Genomic DNA, 21,533 nt, shown 5'->3' on the forward strand with positions numbered 1-21,533 from the left:
TTATAATAGTACATGCCTCATAGAGTTACTACAAAGATTTAAATGTTTCAAATGTAAATAGGTGAACCATGCCTGGCACAAAGCAACAAATGTAAGCTGCTTGTGATTAACTGTAAATGCCTTTATGGATAAGGTATCTAGAGATTTTGTAAAGTTGATATGTACAAACTGAACTCAAGCTATTTCCTATTTCCTGGGGGCTTATGTTTTCTGGGTGTGGAGGCCTCTCCCCCAGTCTGTAGAGTGATTTTAGTAAGGGAGATGCTGAAGGTGCGTTAGGTATAGCAAAGCCATACCTAATTTTGCTCATGTGCAGTTTCTGCAGTCCATTAAACATTGTATCTAACCCCCTCCCTCCACTCACTGCCCTTTTAGGGAGGGTTTGAAAACCTGCTGACTTTCCTCAAGGACTTGGGTGTTTGTCTCGGGCCAGACTGTGGAGGAGGACGCTGAATGCGGGGGTCCTGCCAGGGAATGGTGAGACTCCTTGTCTGTCTGGCTCCTTTGTGAAATACTGAGATAGTAAAGGCCATCATAAGCATTTTTCAAAAACAATAGAGAGATTTCTTTTGTGTGGGTTGGGATGTGAATCCCTGGCAAAGAGTATTATTCACTTCATCAAAGTTGAAGGAGTAAGAGTACTGCGCTGAGGTCTGAAAAAAATCAAAGTGTTTTTCTTCCAATTAAAACACTTAATTTTCATTTTAAGGGATCTATGTGGGATACTCTCCCCAAAAGATGTGCTTTGCAATAGGGAAACAGGTGAAACAGAGTGGCGGGGGGAAGCTTTGGTGGCAGGGGAGAGATAGCAGGTGCTAAGAACTCTGTCCTCAGTATGCTGCCTTCAATAACTGCATTTAGTCAGTGAACAGCTCAGACCCTTTGAATATAAAGGGACCTGAGAAGGCATCTGGTCAACCCTCTCATTTTGCAGATAAGGCAGTTGACACTTAGGGAGGGACAGATGACTTGCCCAGGGTTGCTCACAAATCAAGGACTGAGACTGTCTCCAAGTCTGTTTAGCACCAGGGTTGTCAACTTCTCTCTACCAGTACACAGCAGTGCGGTGTGCATGATGTTGGTGGTCCACAGGATGACTTAGAGGGTACACAAGTGAACATTTAAAATTTAACAGTTAGATATTCATTTCAGTGTGTATGAGGAAAAACTATCTGGCCCATAGAACTCACAATCTATGATAGTGATATAAACTGTCATTAAAAAAGACATTTATTTAACCAAAAAGAGAGGGAGTGTGTGTGTACGTGTGTGTGTGTGTGTGTGTGTGTGTGTGTGTGTGTGTGTGTGTGTGTGTTGTTTTAGAAATGTTGGATAAATAACAGAACAGGTGACCTGTAGGTTTGTTATAAATCATGACTACAGTCCACTCCATCTTTAGGGCTTATGGTGCTACATGGCGAATACCGGGGAGGTCCTTCTAGGTTCTAGAATTTGGTATTTTTAGTCTGAGAAGAAGAAAACGTCTGCTCCCTCAATCCCCAGCATCCCCTTTCCTTTACCTCATCCTGTCATTTGACTTTCTTTGCAATTTCTCCATTCCCTTCCATTTGTCTGTCTGATCCCCAATGCCCAGAATAGCCAGCAAGCAGTGGCAATGGCTGCCCTGGGCTGATCTGTGAGCTCTCCTCATCCCAGGAGCTGGGATTCACCTAGCTGCTGAGGGGCAGAGTCTGGGGCTTTTTTCTCATCCTATCTCCAGGAAATTTCAAGCTTACCTCATCTATTTGCCTTTTTCTCAGAGCTGCCTAACCTGTAAAGAAAACCCAGCCTAAGATATGAATAGTTGATGGTGAATAAACATGTCACTAGCAGCCTCCTCTAACAAGTCCTGGTCTATGACAATGGTACGTTAATAGGCCTTGGGATATCCCAAAGTCATAACTAAAAAGCAAAATCAAAAGACTATGAAGCTACAATGACACATCATTATCACCCAAAGTCTATAGTTTACATTAGAGTTCACTCTTGGTTCACTCTACGGGTTCGACAAATGTATAATGACATGTATCCACCATTACAGTGTCACACAAAATACTTTCACTGCCCTAAAACTCCTCTGTGCTCTGCCTATTCGGCCCTCTCTTTAGCCCCTGGCAACCACTAATCTTTTTACTGTTTCCACAGTTTTTTTCCATTTTACAGAATATCATGTGGTTGGAATCATATAACATGTAGCCTTTTCAGATTGGCTCCTTTCACTTAGTAACATGCATTGACATTTCCTCCATGTCTCTTCATGGCTCCATAGCTCATTTCTTTTTAGTGTTAAATAAACTTCACCATTTGTAACAAAAGTACCATGCTGGTGGGGGATGTTGATAATGGGAGAGGCTGTGCATGTGTAGGGGAAGTGGGTTTTTGGGAAATCTCTGTACCTTCTACTCAGTTTGGCTATGAATCTAAAACTGCTCTAAAAAATAAATTCTATTCAGAAAAAAAGACTATAAAGGGGGGCCCTGTTTATGTGTGGATTCTGTGCTAGGGTTAAAATAAAATAAATGAAAGCTCTCCTCTCCTAGTCTTCTTAAGAGTAGTGACCACAGGGGAAAGTCTATGAGATAATAATTTAATATGTATTGAATGTCTTCTAGAATCAAAATCCTAATGAAGGCAGGGATTTTGATTTGGTTTCCACTGTATTCTCAGTGGCCAGAACACTGCCTGGCACTTAGTAGGCTCAATTAATATTTGTTGAGAAAGCAACAAAAAATATCAAGCCTGATGCTAGGCACTGGGGCTCCAACCGTAGTTTCTCCTCTCAAGGTCTGACCCAGAACATTGACAAGCATATGTAGCAGGACAGCACAGTAAGATGGCGCAGTGAGAAGAGGAAGCTGGGCTAGGTCCAGAGCTGGCTCAATGGAAGATAAGAGGATGAAAGTCTTTAAAGGGGAGAATTTGCTTCCATTGGGTCTGCAAGAATGAGTCCCAGGGTAAAGATACCCCGAGGTATGCTTTGAGGTGTGTAAAGGGCAGATGAGTTTGGGAAGACTTAGGTTAAGATGGTGTCACCATGCCTGTCCCTAGGGTCACACTCTGGCCATTCCTGACAACAAACCCACCCCTGGACTTAAGGATGCCAGCTCCTGGGCTTCTGCTCCTCTGCTCTCCAACCCATTCTGTCTCTCCCTGGCTCCAGTCTATGGTCTCAGGGCCTTGTGTGTCACCACAGGTGTCAGTTTTTGGGTGACAGTATTCAATGAGGTTTTACCCAGAAACACCAGCTACAGATGAGGGCTGGAAGCAGTGGTGTCCTGGAGCTGTCTCATACTGGCTTATAAAAGACAGTTGTCAAATATTTAGAAATTTTGTGAGCTTCAAATTATCCACAGTGGAAGGATTACACCCTAGAAACTGGCAAACACTACAAATTAGGGCACTCCCCACCGCCTAGAGAGTCAGTTTGCCAGAACCACTGGCTGGAAGACCACTTATCCTGACTGTTTTTCAGTGTTCCATGGAAGGATTTGAAGTGTTGCAACAAAAATTTGATTATGTTTTGTTAAAATAAAATGTTTAAAAGCTTGATTTTGGAGCATCCAGAAAGCACACTCAAATGTTTAAAATACATTAACTTGGGCTTCCTGGGCAATCCTCTTCTGTGCAACACCCCCAGAGTAAGGCTTCTCCTTCCATCTTGGTTTAGAGAATAACCTGAGATTGCAAAGCAAGTCAGTAAAACACTAGCGATTTTCTCAAAACCATGCTCTGCAAGGACACAATACATAAAGGTAGGATGGGTGCTGAGACTGATACAAGACCAAGTTCATCAAAGGAGCCCCAGTGTTCTCCCAGTGGACTTGACAATAAATGTTGTAAATTAAAAGTCACGGAAAAATCACAGGAAATACAACACTACTTTTATGTCTGTTATAATTTCAAGTTCCATGTAGTATTTCACTGGAAAGAGAGTTCTGATATCTCCCAGGCAACTCATGCTGCAGAAGAGGAATCTGAAGCCCCCCAGAGGGACAGGTGGTAAAGTTTCTGGAAAGGAAAAGGAAAGGAGGAAACCTGGAAGGAAGGAAAAGGACTTTCTGAAAGTTAGAACTCCTAGCTCCCCCATCCAGTGCCCTTTCCTCTATGAAGGAGTAACGTGTCCAAATTTCATTACAGATCATCCTTGACTTACAACGGGGTTCCATCCAGATAAACCATCATAAATTGAAAATATTGTTAAGTCGAAATGCATTTAAATCACCTCACCTACCGAACATCATCACTAGGCCTCGCCTACCCTAAACATGCTTGGAACACTTACATTAGCCTACAGTTGTGCAAGCTCATTTAACACAAAGCCTATTTTATAATGAAGTGTTGACTATCTCATGTAATTTACTGAGTGCTGTACTGGAAGTGAACACAGTGGTTGTCGAGGTACAGGCTGGTGGTAAGTGCATTGGTCATCTACCCTCTTGACCGCGTGCTGACTGGGAGCTGTAACTCAATGGGGCTCCCCAGCATCACCAGAGAGTATCACATTGCATGTCACTAGTCTGGGAAAAGACCAAAATTCAAAAGTTGAAGTATGGTTTCTACTGAATGCATATCACTTCTGCAACATTGTAAAGTAAAAAGAGTTTAAGTCAAATAATCCTAAGTCGAGGACCATCTGTATTTCAGCAGGGAACAAAATCACCATAATGGTGGGTGCCCAAAATAACTGAACTCAACCCACGCCCACTGGGTTTCATGAATGTGCACTGACAAGGGCCAGCACATCCTGGTCCTGCTGATCTCTCTGACCTCATTTTCTATCATCTACCCCCTCACTCTCTTTCGGTTCCTAGAACATGCCAAGCTCAATGCTGCCTCAGGGACTTTGTACTCATCATTCCTTCTACCAGCAAAGCTCTTGCTGCAGATGGTCTCATCGCTGGCTCCTTCTTCTTGTCTTTGTTCCGTTGTTCTCTGTCCTTCTCAGAGAGGCCTCTCCAGATCCAATTCAAAGCAGCTCTTTCACTCCCCCATTGCATTCTGTGACATCACCCAGTCTCCTGTTTTTTCGTACACTTATCTTGGTCTCTATGTATCTGGTAGTTGTCTATATCCTCCACAAAAATATAAGCTCCGTGAGATCAGGCACTTGTCTGTTAGATTCACTACTGTAAGCCTTGCTCCTTGTACACAGTAGGTGTTTGGGAACTATTTTCTGAAGGAATAAGTGAACAGAAAAACACTGACCAAGATCTTTGGGCACTTTTTTGACCTAAGGAATGGTTTTCAACCTGGATTCCATGTAGTCTTAAGGGACCTTGGAGAAGCTTGAGGGGTCCTTCTTTGTGGGCGTAGACCCATAGAAGGAGAACAGCTGAGTGGGACTTTAGATCTCCTCCCTCCATTTGAAGCTGCTCCACATAGATCTGGTTATATATTGACTGCTTTTATTGTTCCTTGGACAGAGGGCTCAGAGACCAAAGAGTAAGGTCAGGTCATTGCTGAGAAAGCATTGAATGGGAGCTTGGGTTCCATACCTTCAACTGGATACTTAGGAGTCCATGAATGGGACACAGTTGGAGTAAGTGTTGATACTGAGGAGTGGTAGCAAGAAGAGTAGGGCCATGGCAGACATATCATAGTGGGGGGTGGGTCTTCAGGCATGAGGATAGGGTCTTTGGGAGAGTGGTGACCCGATCCTACGTTTTCCTTTCAGCTGCCTCAGCTATTTGCCCCTGAGTCACAAATTAGTGATGGGCTGGCTGATGCTTTTTGCCGAGGCCACATGTGAGACACTGGCATTTTCTGACCCCGACTTTAAACATAATGTTTGCTTCTGCACTCACTAAGAGAGCAATAGCTTTGCTCTCAGTGGCCTCATTAAATGGGACTGTATTTTCATAGCACTCATTTTTGGAACATTCTGATTTGCTGTTCCAAGCTCTTGGAGAAACAGCCCAAGAGGCTCTGCTGATAAAATGACTCTGGGCACCATAGAGATGAGGAGATGCTGAAATGAATAGCAGCTTTGTTTACTTGGCATTGGAACAGGCGAGAGGAATTACATTTTAAAAAAATAAATAAAGTTCCCCTTCTCTCCACAAGAAAAAATCTACTCTGGCTGCATGGTCGGCAACACAATTTCTGAGATTACCAACACAAGACTGAGATTACCTTTGGGAGAAAAATTAAAGAAATAAAATAATTATGGGGTGGGCATGGGGTAGGACTAGAGAATGAGTAAGATCAAGAGGCATTTGAGATGCCTAATTAAAGAACCAAAAAAGAAAAAGCAGCAACAGATGGAGTATAGGTCTAGTGACATATATATACACTAAGGCATTTAAATATACATCTCTACATACTATATACACACATGTATACCAAGTATATATGCATCTATATAGATACACTAGGCTTCTAACTAGTTCTCCTCCCTGCAGACTTGGCCTGTGTTTTCTTCCCATGGTGGAAAAAAGATAACAATAATTAATATTACTGCCATTTTCTCAGCATTTGTCATGTGCCTAGCTCTGCAAAGTGGCATGTGCATACAATGACAGATACTGTTATTCTTCCCTAGCTTCTCCAAGCCTCAGTTTTCCCCTCTGTAAAATGGGGACAATCAGATATCTACCTTACATAGTTGTTGTGACAATTTAGTAAGGTGTATATAAAGCAAGGAGCACAGGGCGCGGGACCTAGCAAATGCTCAATAAATGGCTTGCGATTATTATTATTGTTTTCTACAGGTACCTCCAAGTCAAAATGTTAAAAACCAAACTGATTATCTTCTCCCTCAAGCCTACCCTTCTTGAGCTCATATTTCACTTCATTTATAGAATCATTATATTCTCAGTTTTCTTCTGCTCAGCATCCAGTTAGTCCCTAAGTTCTTTCAATTCTGCTTTTCCCGTATCTCTTGACTGCATCCTTATCTCATTCCTTACTGCCTCTGCTCCTGCCTGGGTGAAAACACTTATTTCTTCTCTGAAAAGCTACAGTGTCTCCCTAATAGCTCCCAGGGGCTCTTATCTCCCCGTCCTCACTCCTACTCCTCTCCTCTCCTCTCCTCTCACGCTGCTGCCACAGTGCTTTTTCTACCTTATAAAGCCAACCATGCTCATTCTTTGCTTAAAACCCAACAGTGGGTCTCTTTCTTACCTAGAAGATAAAGTCTAAATTGTAGAGTGTAGCATAAAGTGCATCCATGATCTACCCTGACTCTTGCCTATCTCATCTACTCTTTCGGGTCTCCCTCCAGCCCAGAGTTCTGAAATACCGGCCTCTCATTAGCATCACCTGGGGATGAAAAAATGCCAGTGCCTGGGCCCTTCTCCAGCCAATCACTGCAGAGTCTGGGGATGCGTCCTGAGTAGGGGTATAATTTCAAAGCTTCCTGGGTGCTTCTAATGCCCTTCAAGGTTTGAGATTGACTGTTCCCACCACACCTGGTGGCTTGAGATGTTCTCTTGGGCCTTTACACTTTTGTGTGTGCAGTTCCTACTGCCTTGAATGCCTTTCTCAGCTTCATCGACCTGCAATATGTCTCCTCATCCTCTGAGATGCAGCTGAAGTTTCCTGTCATGTGGAAGTTTTCCCCAGTTCCCCACAAAAGGTGATCCGACTCCCACTGACATTTCCTTCTATCACAATTTATTTGCTTGCATGGTCATTATCTCTACGAGAAAGAGAGCTCCTTGAAGGAGGGCCCATGTTTATTTGTTGCCTCAGCATAGTGCCTATGCACACTTAAAAGACATGATCTTTGGACTGATGAATTTATCAGTGGAGATTCCCCCTCCATCGTGGTTCAGTTTTATCTGGACTCCTTCTCAGCACTTGGCTTGGATTTCTGCTATAGGGCTTACTTCACTTTTCTCTGATTATGGCCGGTTGTCTACATGATCTTCTTCCACCACCTCTCCCCAGCTCTCCAGCCTTACTTCCTATCACTCAAGCACTCAGTCCTGCCCCAGGACCTTTGTGTGTGTGCATGCTGTTCCTCCACTTGTCCACATGGCTCACTCTCTCCTTCCTTCACATGTCACTTCACAGAAAGGCTTCCCTCATCAACCCCCCCCCATCCCCACTCTGTCACTCTTATCCTGTTTCAGTCTTCAGAACCCTTCTCATCACCAAACTTACTGCAGTTTAATCTGTTTATTCTTGTATCGTCTGCCTCCTGCCACCGGGTGCAAATTCCGTAAGGACAGGGACTTTGTGATGTTCAATATCGCATCTCTGGTGTCTTGACTATTGCCTGGTGTATAGAGAGCACTCAATAAATATTTCTTAAATAAATTAATGAATGAACCAGTATTTTTCAAACTGTATGTTTAAAGTGGGTCATCAAATCAATTTAATGGGTCACAGCCAACATTTTAAACAGTGAAATAGTCTGGAACAGAACATATCTGAATGTCTCGCACATGCAAAGGGCCCAAGTATTCATCTTTCAAACTTGCCTCTCTCTATATATTTAATATCTGGGAATCAGGTAGCAAGACAAAATGTATTACTTATTGTGATGTGCTATACAAATTTTTGGAAAAACATTACAGTAGACCATGGATTGGCAAATTTTTGTTAAGAGTACAGTGGTGAATATTTTAGGCTTTGGAGGCCATAAAAATGACTCAACTCTGATCTCATAGTGTGGAAGCAGCCATAGACAATATGTACACAAATAGGCAAGGCTGAGTTACAATAAAACCAGATTGGGAACTGGATTTAGCCTGTGGGTGGTAGTCTGCCAATCTCTGCTCTACACTGTAGTCTAATGTGAGATTTCATGTGTAAAGTTCCTGCATTCAGGAGCCATGTCTTTTTTATGTCTGCATCTTAACCAAGAGTCCTCCCTCCCAGGGTCTAGTCCACTCCCTGCACATAACAAATATTCATAAATATTTGCCAAAATACTTAATAAATATTTATTGAGTCCCTAACTCAGAACAGCTGAGCACCAAATCCATTAATGTTGGTTGAATGAACACAAGGGCCCTTGGCCTCAAATTCCCAAAGCCCTTACCCTTCCTCCAATCCATCTGAAAGCTGAGACTCAGAGTCCAAAGGATATCCTCGCCCAGGATGCCTGGGTCATGTGCTGCCAGGGTCAGAAGGGGTGGTGGGAAGTGATGGGAACAACGGAGGGTTTGATGGACTGTTTAGGGAACTGCCTAATAATCCTGCTTATCAGCTTGCTGGTTCCTTTCCTTTGCTCTTCCCCTTAATAAATCAAAACTCCTTCTGCTGTTATTGAGCTCCGGGTCACTGATTCTTTTGCCCGCATGTTTATAGAGTTACAGTGTGACCGTGAGATTGAATGGAAGGGAAGGGAGGCACCTGACAAGTGTCAGCTCTGAAAGGCAACACCTCAGCTTCCCAGGGCCCTGTGCATTGTGCAGGGTGAAGGAAGGGGCTTCCCGCTGTCCAGGGCACTGGCCAGGTCGGGAGTGAGGTTGGAGTCTGTGGGTGCAGCTTGTGCACCCAGTGAGTTTACAATCTAGTGGAGGAGTCTGACTGCCGGTTTTTGTGAGGCCCATGAATAAGAATAGTTTTTAAACGGCTAGGGGAAAAACTCAAAAGAAGAGCGATATCCCATGACACATGAAAATTAAATTAAATTCAGATTTCATTGTCCATAAAGTTATATTGGAACATGGCCACATGCATTCATTTACCTCTTGCCTAGGGCTATTTTTACATTGCAGTGGCAAGGTCCAGTAGTTGCAACAGACCATTTGGCCTGAGAGGTTAAGATGTTTACCATCTGGCTCTGTACAGAAAAAGTTTGCTGTTCCCTGACCAGCAGGACTAGTAAGACTAGCTGACATAGGCCAGCAGCAGCATTGATATCACCTGGGAGCTTGTAAGAAATGCAGATTCCCAGGCAGGCCCTCTCAGACCTAGTGAATCAGAATGTGCATTTTAACGAGATCCCCAATTATCTGTAAGCACCAGAGAGTATAGAAGCATTTAGGATCTAAAAGAAGTGAATCAGTATCTCTTAAGTATCCAGAAATTTTTTAAAGTGCTTTATCTCAGTCAGTCTGTAGGGCAACTCCTCACCCATTAGGAAAATTTATTACGGCCATTTTACAGATGAGAAAACAAAGACTTCAAGTGAAGTGCTCACCCAAGTTTATATACCTAGGAAGTAGCTGAGCTGGGATCTAAACTCCCTGGGCTATTGTACAACCTGTGGCATTAACCACCAGGCTCCACGACCTCCTGTAAAGAGAGGGCAAGACCACACTCAGGGTCTGGAGTTGGAGGCACACAACTAGTGCCCCGGGGTGTTCAGTGGCCTACAGATGTGTTTTATTTGGCCTGTACAGTGTTTCAAAAGATTTTAAAATTAGTTGTCAATATGTTAAAATCAGGAGAATTCATATCAGAGATCCAGAGAATTGGCTTCTTATGAAAGAATCATATGATCAGGTCTGCGCAGTCTCTCAGGGTTTTGTCTGGCTGGGGCTCAGCTGTGGCTGCCCATGAAGACAGACCTGGACATTCCAGGTCATCGCTGTCCCAACTGGAGCTCTTGACTCATTATGGTAACTACCTGGACCAGGTAGGTGTCTGAGTTCACGTCCACTGGGCATGCAGAGTAGCATGCGGGTCACTGGGCATCTTGTTAAAATGCAGCATCTGATTCAGCAGGTTTGAGGACATGTCTGTATTCTGCATTTTTAAGGGGCTCCCAGGCTGCTGGTCCTTCTAACAAGTTCCTATTTCTTTTTAAGCTAACAATAATTCTTTAATAAGGCTCTTCTCTTCAGCTGTTGGCATCCTCCTCCATCGACCCCACTCAATCCTCAATACAACAATTTTCCACGAGTGTCATGATGTGGAAAAGCCTGAGCAGCATTCGCTGTCCCACATGGCCTCCCTTGCATCTTCTGGCCTCACTGGAGGATGGGGTGTTGGTGTAAAGGTTTCTTGGGGCTAGAGGCCAGGAGTGGAAGCGAGAGCGTTCATCTGTCTGGAGGCTTGATAGAGGATGCTGATAATTGTGTTTAAGACATCTGCTCACCCTGCCCCTAAACACATGGACACACACACACACAAAATGTAATAAGCCCACTGTTTACATCCTCCTCTGACTTTCTCTCACACATAACCCTGCTGCTGCCACCTGTCAGCAATGATGCCAGCTGCCTCCAAGCGGATTTATTTCCAAGAATCCAGAGATGTGGCTGGTCTCACTTACAGGAAGCTGGGTGGGAAGCTGCCCTGGGCCGTGGCCACAGTGAGGCAGGTGGCATCTGCTTGTTTCAGGACATCACTTCTCTTGCCTGCTGATAGTAACAACAGGCTGTGCCTGTACATTTCGGCCGAGCAAGGCCTCAGTGGACATAGGCTGTGTTCCAGATGGGTTGGCAGAACTCTCTGGAGGCTTCCCTCCTCTGGCATGGGCTCCAGGACCAGTGGAAAGAACATGCAGCCTTCACAGCACACAATGTGTGACTGTGTGCCAAATCACTTTGCCTCCTTGTCTCATCTGTTAAATGGGTATCATGATAACAATACCCTCATCAAAAGACTGCTGGAGCCTGTATAAGCTCCCAGCATGGATGTATTTTATAAATTGTATATGACTATTAAATGCTGGGGGAAAAGTATGGAGCTGGTCATCAAATTGTGGGAAATTTTACAGTGTGCCCCACCCCAACAGGCAATGTGTGCCCCCTCCTCTCTCTGGGGGGCCCCTAAAGGGATGACTTCTCTGGCTTTTCTTGCATACGATGCCAGGATGGGTCAACAGACATTGCCAGGAAAGCAGAGAAATAAAAAAGGAAATCTTATTACTTTTCAATGTTTGTCAGTTCAAAAATATTCTGTTTTCCATGTAGGAGTGGTGTGGTCAGTGCACACAAGAGCAGGTAATTTATTCTTTCTGGATGAGTCTGTTCCTGTGTCTCTGTCCCTCTTAACAAAATGGGGCCTGTAGGTGGCTGGGGTGTACACTGTTTTACAAACATAGTGCCAGGGGATGATAGTCTTCTTTTTCTTCTTCTCATTCTCTTGCATGAGTGTTCTTATTCTTGGCGTCAGGCCTGGGGTGAGGTCAGCCCATCAGACAACAAGAGCAGTTCATATGCAAAGGTCAATGCTGGTCTCCAAAGTACTGACATGTTTCTTGGGTGGAGCCCTGTGAAATTCTTTATAAATCAACTCTCCAATTAAGTTGGCTGGTCGCCTTATAACAGGAAGAGATGATTCCACCAGGGCGTTCCTGAGGGTCCCAGGCAGAAGGAAGAAAACGGCTGAAGGACCTGATGACCTCAGTTTGAATCCCATTTTTGTCACTTACTTGTGACTTTGGGCAAAACAACTCCAGGGACCTCTGCAAAGCTGGGATCAGAAATATCTCTCAGGTGCCTTTGAGTGTTAGAGGAGATGTTGAAGGCACTCACCCTGGTGCTTGGGCGCTCGGGAGCTGTTAATAACCTCCTTCTCTTCTTTTGGTCATCTCATCTGATCTGGAATTATCCCAGAGAAGGCAAGGAATTTACTCCAGGTCACGAGGCCAGATCAGAACCCAGTGAGTTCTAAGTACAAGTTCACACTCCCTCCTTTGCTTACCTCCTCTTCACATATTCACAGGGCCTTCATACTTTTTAACACACTTCTACTCACTAGCCCTTCCAAGTGAGTAGTGAGAAAAATCATATACATGATATCTGACAAACTTGATGTGTGTCAAGTATGCATTTACATGTTTCAATGACTTGCTCAGGTGGATACTGAGAGCCCCAGGAAGTGCGAGGCTGGTAGGAGGACCTAGGTTTCCTGAATCCAGGCCAACCAAGGACAGTGCAGGGATGTGAGGGCTGGCAGAAGGAGTGCCACCAGTAGATCTCAGCCTTAAGTCTTCATACAAAACAATGAGTTGATGATCCAGGTGATGTCACCATCAAAGTGACAAATGTCAGGCTGGACAGATCATAAAATGACTGTCTCATTTTGTTTCTGTTTGTGCTCAGATTCGTGGCATTTTGGCATCCAAAGGAAGAAAAAGACCCTTAGGACTCTTTACAGAATATATGTGTTTGTGTGTGTGACATATACACATATGTACAAATACTATACACACACACATAAGAGTTAGTTCTCCTTATTCACAGTAGTCATGTTCTGTAACATTGCAGCAAATAGTGAATTAGCGAATCCTGAACCACTGCTCCTAGCAGAATACAGAGTTAGGTTCCTGCAAGCTTCTGGTCACATTTTTATCAACTGATCAATATATAATCTTGTTATGTATGTTTCCTTTTACAGACACCTTATTTAACATACACGGTTGATTCATGAACATTGAACTCATTTCCAGCAGCCCTATAATTCATGCCTGAATGAAGCTTATCTAACACATGTATTTTTCTCCAAAGGAAATATCATAGCATAGTGCTGGAGTGCTGTCTAGTGTTCTTAACGCCAAGCAGGCTGTGATGTTTAATAAATACAGAATTCATGAATAAGGACGACCGATGGTATTTATTGTGCTTATAGAGAGGGCAACCTCATGCCAGAGACTTTGAGAAGCAGAGTACAATGTTTAAAATTTTCACAAAGGTGTAAAGGATGGATGAAACCCTCTTAAGGGCCCAGTTTGCTCAAGAGAAGTAGAGAGTAAAGCAGGCAGTGGTCATCTAAGGGGAGAGGGGACATGGGGAAGGTAAGAGTTGAGAGGGAGTGTGGTAGGCAGTGCAGGGAGTGTGGCTCCCTCTCCCTTCTACTCCTTCAGAGCTCAGAAGGGAGCATGAACACTCCTTCCCCAAAACACCTTGCAGACTGGAGCCACTCCTGCTCTTACTTGACTTGGCTTTTGATAAACATGAAACAGAGTGACTTTCCTTTCCGGTGGCCTCCCACGTGCTGGGGAGCATTTTTTTTTTAGCTATTCCCCTGGGTTCCATTCCCCCATTGGCTCATTTTCTAGTCTTTTCTCTCCATTACCGTGTTATCTGACCACCTACTCCCACTTAAAAAGCGAACAGTGCCAGGAAGGCTCATTGAGTGAGTCAGCCCGAGAGGTGAGAGCAGAGTATGGGTCGCTGGGAGCTGATGACAACAGCAGTCGTTGTCAAGAGGGAGTGTGCAAGACCCCTGGGTGCTGAGAGCAGTGCATTTAGGAGCTGCCACCTGACTCCCTAGAACAGACAGGCTGTCTGCTGGGGTATCTCAACTCTGTCCCTCATCACTCCAGGCTCCTTTTAGTAGAATAACAGGGGGAAGTGTTAGGGTACCTGCATTTGGACTTATTAACCTGTGAACATGGCAATGCCCTTCACCTCTCTGAGCTCAGGTGCTAGAGCCAGACTGCCCACGGTTGAACCCCAACTCCACCACTTATTCCCTATGCCTCAGCTTCTTCATCTGTAAAATGGGGATACTCATAGCATTTTCCTCATAGGGTGGTTATGAGGATAGAACACAATGAATAATTTATATAGCATTTACAACAGTGCCTGCACACAGTAAAGTCTATAAAGTATTAGCTTTTATTATTATTTTAGCTATGATTATTACTACTGTTCTTATCTCCAAAGTATAGAATGGGATTGAATAACCTTAAAGGTCTTTCTTTCCCTTCCTGTACTGTTACTGGGAATGCTTTCTTGCTGTGTGGCCCTGAGCAAGACCCTTCTCCTCTCTGGGGCCACAGGTTCTTGTAAGTGAGGTGCTGGAACTCAAGTCCTGAAAGTCTGTGAATTTATGAAATAAGGATAAGGCGACTCCTAGGGTGGGGTTTGCTTGTTATTTTGGCCTCTCCTGAGGATGCTGGAAATCTGTTTTCCTTACCTTAAAAATTTACCCAGAATTTAATTCTCCTCCCATTTTTGTCTATTATGAGCAACTGCTTATCTCATCTTAGCTGAGACAAACAGTTAAGTAACCAGAATAATAGTTTATATTCCTAATGAGTTTTTAAAGCTCCCCATTCACTGAGTGTTGACCAGGCACCTTCCTAAGCCTGGGCTGATTGGTTCCATCATCATTACAACTCCAGGAGGGAGATTATTGTCCCCATATTAGAGATGAGGAAGTTGAAGCACACAGAGACTAGGCAGCTTGCCCAAGGACACACCATTAGTAAACAGTAAATCCAGATTCAAAGCACAAACCCTGATTTCAGATTCTACAAACATTACCCCCACACTACACTGGCAGTTGGCCTTGAATTTGACTTCTGTGATGATAACAGATACCATGTTATTCCTTTCAATGAACTGCTCAGAGTACTGATTAAAACCACAGACTCTCATCATTGAAAGATATTCAGGGTGTGTTCAACTTTGGGAGGGTCATAGGGCCCTGTGAAAAGATGAAAGAAGCTATGAACCCTTCTCCTCCACTAAAAACATTCATATCACATCCACACATAAACATACACAGATGTGTCTCCATTTCAGAGGTTCAAACGTCTTAGGCTAAGAATCTCACATAATGCTTAAATTCTCTTGAAATTCTCCAGTAAGTGTTCATCTTTGCTCCAGTTTTGCATTGACGAGAACTTCCTACCCAAAGGGGTTGTCCGTTCCATTAATGTTCCCTCTGATTGTTAGAAAATTGCTCTCTCAACACAGCTGACATGTGTTTCCTGCTAACTTTGGTCCCATTTTTGCCTCCTGTGTGTTATATAGAATCAGTCCTGCCTATCTTTCCATGACAATTCTCCACATTTCTGAGGATGTTGGCCACCCTGTCTCTAGCCCTTCTAGGCTAGATGCCTCTGCCTGGCTAGATGCCATTGCTCAGTTCATTTTCCCTTGACATTTGTCAGTAGCTCTCTCAAATACCCAGAACTGGTTTATAGCCCAGAACCTAATACAGTGTTCTAGCTATGGATGGACCAGTGCAGTGCAGGACTCTCACTTTGTTTTGGATATCAGATCTCAATTAATATGTCCTCAAAGTAAGTTACATTTTTAACCTTATTTTATTTTTGAAATATAACACACATATGGAGAAATTGCCCAGTACAAAAACAAGAGTTCAGTGAGCTATCACAAAGCAGACATCCACATAACCACCACTCAAGTCCAGAGCTTGAACTTGAACTGCTGCATCCCAATGACCACTCTTCCTTCCTCCACAAAGGTAACTTATATTTTTTTATGGTAGTAATTTGCTTGCTTTTCTGAAAAGTTTTATCACCTAAATATGTATCCCATTTAACACTATAGTTTAGTTTCCCTGGTTCTGAATTTTATATAAATATAATCATATAAATAGGCATTCTTTTGTATCTGACTTATTTCACTTAATGGTTTGTTTGTGAGATTCATGCATGTTGTTGTGTATAGTTGTAGTTCATTTATTTCCATTGCTGGAATTTTTCCATTTGTCTGAATATACTGCAATTTATTTATCTGTTCTATTACTAATGGGTACATGGGCTGTGTCCAGGTTTTTAATAATTATGAACAAGATGCTGTAAACATTGGAGCACACATGCATCCATTTAGGTTGGGTATACTTAAAAAAACTGTGTAACTTCAGCTTAGTAGATAATAACAATCTGTATTCCAGAGTAGTTGAATCAATGTCACTAGCTCAGTGTGTGTGTTCCAAATATTCCATGTCCTTCCCAACACTTAGTATTATTAATCGTTTTAATTTGAGCTATTCTAATGGTTCATAGTGTTGCCTCACTGTGGTTTCCATTTGCATTTCCCTAGTGACAAATAAGGTTGAGTGCATTTTCATCTATTTATTAGGCATTTATGGATTAGGGATTTTGGCAACTCCTTACTCATCTGACTCGTACTGAACTTGGAGCCAAATGGAATAAAGTCTCTGACAAAGAATGCTGTTTAGTCATCTCTTCCCTATTGACTTCAATTGGATTTTGGGTTCCCAGAGCAGGTCCAAACATTCTTAATAATAATGACAGCTAATATTTACTGAGTGCCTACTTGTTCCAGGTGCTGAACTATGTGTTTGACATGCATAATGTCTCTTAATCTTCACATCCAGCTCATTAGGTTGATACTATTATTGTTCTTTTACATAAGACGAAACTAAGGTGGGAGAGGGTAAGTAACTCACCTAAGGACTCACCACTAACAAGTAGATTCAAATTAATACCCTTAGCCACTATAACATATTGCCTCCCAAAGATGGAAACACTTGACTATAATTTTTAAAAAAAAACTTTAAAAATGGTGAAAAACTGGATTATAAAATGGACATGTAGCAGTCAAATGGAGAAAAACCATTGCAAAGTATGACATAGGATAAATGTTCTTAATGTGTGAAGTGTTTTTACAAATTAATAAAAGGACAAGCATCTCAATAGATAAACAAGATTATACTGTATATAGCACAGGGAAATATATACAAGATCTTGTGGTAGCTCATAGCGGAAAAAAAAAGGGACAATGAATATATGTATGTTCATGTATAACTGAAAAATTGTGCTGTACACTGGAATTTGACACAACATTGTAAAATGACTATAACTCAATAAAAATGTTAAAAAAATTAAAAAAATTAAAAATGGTCAAAAGTTTCTTGGGTCAGGTAAACCTGGGAAATGCTACATGAGTTGTTATGTTCTTCTACCCTTACAACATATATGAACACATTTATGTCTCTGAGAAGTTCTGCACTAAAAACCTACTTTAAGATGGAATTTTTGGCTTTGACTAAAATAGACGTTAGCATACTGGCTAATTATAATTTTTTGGAACAGATTTTAATTCTCTGATAACCACTGCTTCCTCTGGTTTCTAGTCTGGCAAAACTTTCAACAAAGGAAATGGAATTAGTTTTGTCCACGCTTTCTCAACCTTGATGCTACTGACATTTAGGGTTGGATAATTCTTTGTTGTAGAGGCCGTCTTAGGCATTTTAGGGTGCTCAACAGCAATCTTGGCCTCCACCAAGTAGGTGCCAAATGCCAGTAGCACCTTCCCCACCCCCAGTTATGACAACTGAAATTGCCTCTGGACATGGCCAAATACCCCCTGGGGGAAGAATCCCACCCACCCCCTTAAGAATCATTGGTCCAGGCTTACCGGTTTCTTAAGAACTCATGGTGTGCTGCATGGTTACCTCCTGACTATTCAAGTGCTCCCCAAGCTGCACAGCATTTCACATAGTTTGATTTCTGTGCCTTGTGACGTTCACTATTCTTTCTCCTTTTTTTTTTTAATACAAGAGAGTATTGGTACATCTCTTGCCTTCAAGTCTTTCCTGTTTATTGGAATTCCTTAAATCTCCAGGCACACCAAACCACGTAGTACCCCTGTCGTGGAACTTCTCTCCATCTTTCCAACCCCTGGGTGGAATTAAGCTTCTTCCTTCAATTTCCATATACCCTGCACAGCCTTCTACCAGCCCCTACTCCCAGCACATATTATACTTAACTATTTATATGGCTGTGTCCCCAGTTCCTTAAGAGCAGGAATTGGGTCCTATTCATCCTCTGATTCTCAAAACAGAGTAGGCACCGATTAATAGGTATGAACAAAGAGGCAAAATATAGTTGTGGAGGGGTCAAAAATTTCAATCATGGGGTCCTGGATGTATTTCCAGTAAGACTGAGTTAATTGACAGCCTCTTCACCAGTTTCCTCCTAGAACATTTCTCTCCAGACAGACTTCGTTCCTTCTGGAGAGAAGGCAGAAGTACTGTAGAAGGTATCAATTTTGTCTCCCCCTCTTTCAGCCATGAATATGACATCATCTGCTCAGTTGGTATTTCCAGGCTGTTCCTGATACTTTTCTCATTCAAAACAGAAGGAGAAAAGCCCTTTTCCCTTGATCTCAGCATTTTTATAAACCCCAGTTTATTCCAACCGGTAACACTTTTTATCCTTGGAGATGTGTCCTCCCTTTCAAGTTTTGGGAATCCCTTTTGGGCCTGAGCTTCTCAGAGGCACCCCTCCCTCAAGCATTGCGTCAGTCTCTTTAAGTATTTCCTTCTTTTTGTTTCCTGTCTGGAATTATTTTAAGATTTTGAAACAGAATTTAACTCTTGGGAATCCTCTAACTTTACCAGAGCTGTCCAAAATGGTGGCAGTGAAAGAAAGGGACAGGTTTGAGAAACATTAACAAAGGGCAAGTGACAAGACTTGATGACCATTGGGACATGGGGGATGGGAGATGATTTCTGCCCAGATTTCTGTTTCAAGACAACGGAGGTACTGGTGGTTCCTGCTGTAGAGATGGTCACAGGAAGAGAAGGAGGATGGAGATGAGGAAGGGGAGTGAGCTGTTTGAAAAGAAAACAGGCATGGTTTGGGGTGTTGAGAGTCTGAGGTTTCCATGGGGGATGCAGAGATGGCGAAGGGGTACCTGGATGTAAAAGCCTGATGCTCTGGATAGGAGATGCGACTCGGGGGCTGTTAGTGTGTCGATGGGAGCTGTATCTGAGAGAGTAGATGAGCACTCAGATGGTGTGTGCTGATGGAATAGACGTGGCTAAAGATGGGGCAGGAAGGGCAGCACTTGAAGGCGGGGTCAGAGAGAGAGCAAGAGAGCCAGGAGAGGGGCATGAATTTGAGTCCATTGGAGAAAGAGTTTCAGAGCAGAAAGATGGCCAGAAGCTTTAAATGATATAGAGAGGTCAACTCAGATATGGACAAAGTGCCTGCTGAATTAGAAGGGGAGGATCATTGGGGACCTTGGGGAGAAGAGCAGCCTCAGCAGAGTAGAGGGGGCTGTAGCCAGATGACAGTGGGTGGAGGAGGGGTTAGGAGGAGAGGCAGTGGGAAACAGACATAGGGTGGCACCTGAAGAGAGATTCATTCATCCACTCAACTAACAAACTGAGGGGCTATGGTGCACCAAGGACCATTCTGAGACATGGGTACAGTACAGGGCAAACAGGTAAAAATCTCTGCCCTCACAATGTGTACTTTTTAGAGAGAGGTAGTATGGAGGGAAGGTTTTTTAAGATTTATTTTTTCTTCCAGTTTTATTGAGGTATAATTGACAGAGGTTCATTTTAAAGATGGTTATAAGAAGTATCATCATTTGCCAGGTGAGGAGGCCAAGAGAAGTTAGATGGTAACTTGCTCCAATTCACACAAGTGTCTGAGCTGGGGTCATGCCCTGACTTGTCTGACCCTTTTCATTCTGTGCTGCTTGAGGGGGATGGAGTTTAGGTGGGAAGAGGTGAAACAGAAGGCATAATGAAGGGGAAGAACAAAGGCACAGGGTGCAGGGTTATTTATGGCTGGACTGGGCTACACAAAGCAAGGTGTCTACTGGTTCCTGCAGTCCTTTATCTAGGACCCCGTGTTGGGCCACGTGCTTGGGCTCAGGTCCCTCCAATGGGGATGGAAGGCACTGAGATCCACATGTTCTTACACAGTTCTACTTGAATGAGAAGTTTGAGAGGTGGTCTGTGGAAGCGCCCACCACCACCCACCTTATTTAGAAGTAAATCTCCAGAAGCTCAAGCACTGATCAATATCCTTTCATGAAATCTATATAGAGATGCTGGAAAAAGTCTTTCTTCCTCTGGGGCAGTGATCTTAGGGACCAGAGTGGGCCACCCACAGCCATCTATCTTGACTATCTGAAGAAAACACCAAGTAGAGAAAAACAGAGATGAGCTGATGATGTCATTTGAGCTCCTGGACCCAGCTCTGCCTGAAGCTATCAAGAACCATCCCATATTCTTTTTCACCTATGACTGAAGCATTATGCTGTACACCAGAAACTGACACAACATTGTAAACTGACTATACTTCAATTAAAAAATACATATGTACAACAACAACAAAAAAGAACTACCCTAGACTTCCTGATGCTGGAACCAACAAATTACCTTTTGCCCCTCCATTTGAGTTGAGTTTCTACACTTGCAACTGCAAGAATCTGATCAGCATAGTTTGTCATAATACATCAGCTGTGACTATGTAAATTATGTTATTTACTTTTAGGAAAACTAACTGACACCTGGGGCTTCCTCCACGGAGCCCTATGCAGTCACCACCTTCTAAGTGCTAACCCTGCTGGTGATAAAGAGGTAAGTAGGACATGGGCTTACACATAGCTGTGGTGATGATGGGGGAACAAAAGAATCACCATCTACAAAATGCTTTCCATCCATTTCTCTGAATCCACAATCACAGGAACCAATTAGCTAGTAATTCCAGGTAGGGTTTGGTAAATGCAGACTGAGCTGGAGAGATGTTCCATGGGAGCTCAGAGGAAGGTGGGTAGTGGAGGGGAGGGAATGAATGTGGGGCTCCTCTCACATTCTGTTGGGGAGGCTGGGCTAATGTGGGGTGGTAAAGGATGCAGGGAGAGGGGGACATGTAGCCTGGGGAAGCTGTGTGAGTATTACTGGGAGCATAAGTGCTGCTTCTCATACCTTTCCCATCCCGGCATGGGCGTGTCCCAGCTTGACCACCACAGGGAAGTGTGGGGCTGTGAGCTGAAAGAGACAAGAGGAAATCACTCATTAGCATCCCAGAGCATCACCACCAAGACTTTGGGTACTGCTTATTTTGTACAAAGCTCCAGCCATCTGATTCACCAGGAATTCCCAACAAGAATGCTTTGACAGATGATCATCCTGCTGTGGCTTAAACACCCTAACTGCTG

General features: G+C 43.3%; 1 protein-coding gene across 5 annotated transcripts in view; it reads right to left on the reverse strand.

The window, feature by feature from the left end:
- Positions 1-21,533, reverse strand: part of SYN3 (synapsin III) — a 447,506-nt gene that overhangs the window by 51,171 nt on the left and 374,802 nt on the right. For all 5 annotated transcript variants that reach the window (XM_010994185.3, XM_064491696.1, XM_064491695.1 and 2 more), the window contains one exon: positions 21,301-21,363. In XM_010994185.3, coding sequence (XP_010992487.1) covers positions 21,301-21,363 — 63 coding nt within the window. The remainder of the gene's footprint in view (positions 1-21,300; positions 21,364-21,533) is intronic.

The sequence above is a fragment of the Camelus dromedarius genome, chromosome 11, assembly GCF_036321535.1.
Source record: "Camelus dromedarius isolate mCamDro1 chromosome 11, mCamDro1.pat, whole genome shotgun sequence".
NCBI classification, from domain to species: domain Eukaryota; kingdom Metazoa; phylum Chordata; class Mammalia; order Artiodactyla; family Camelidae; genus Camelus; species Camelus dromedarius.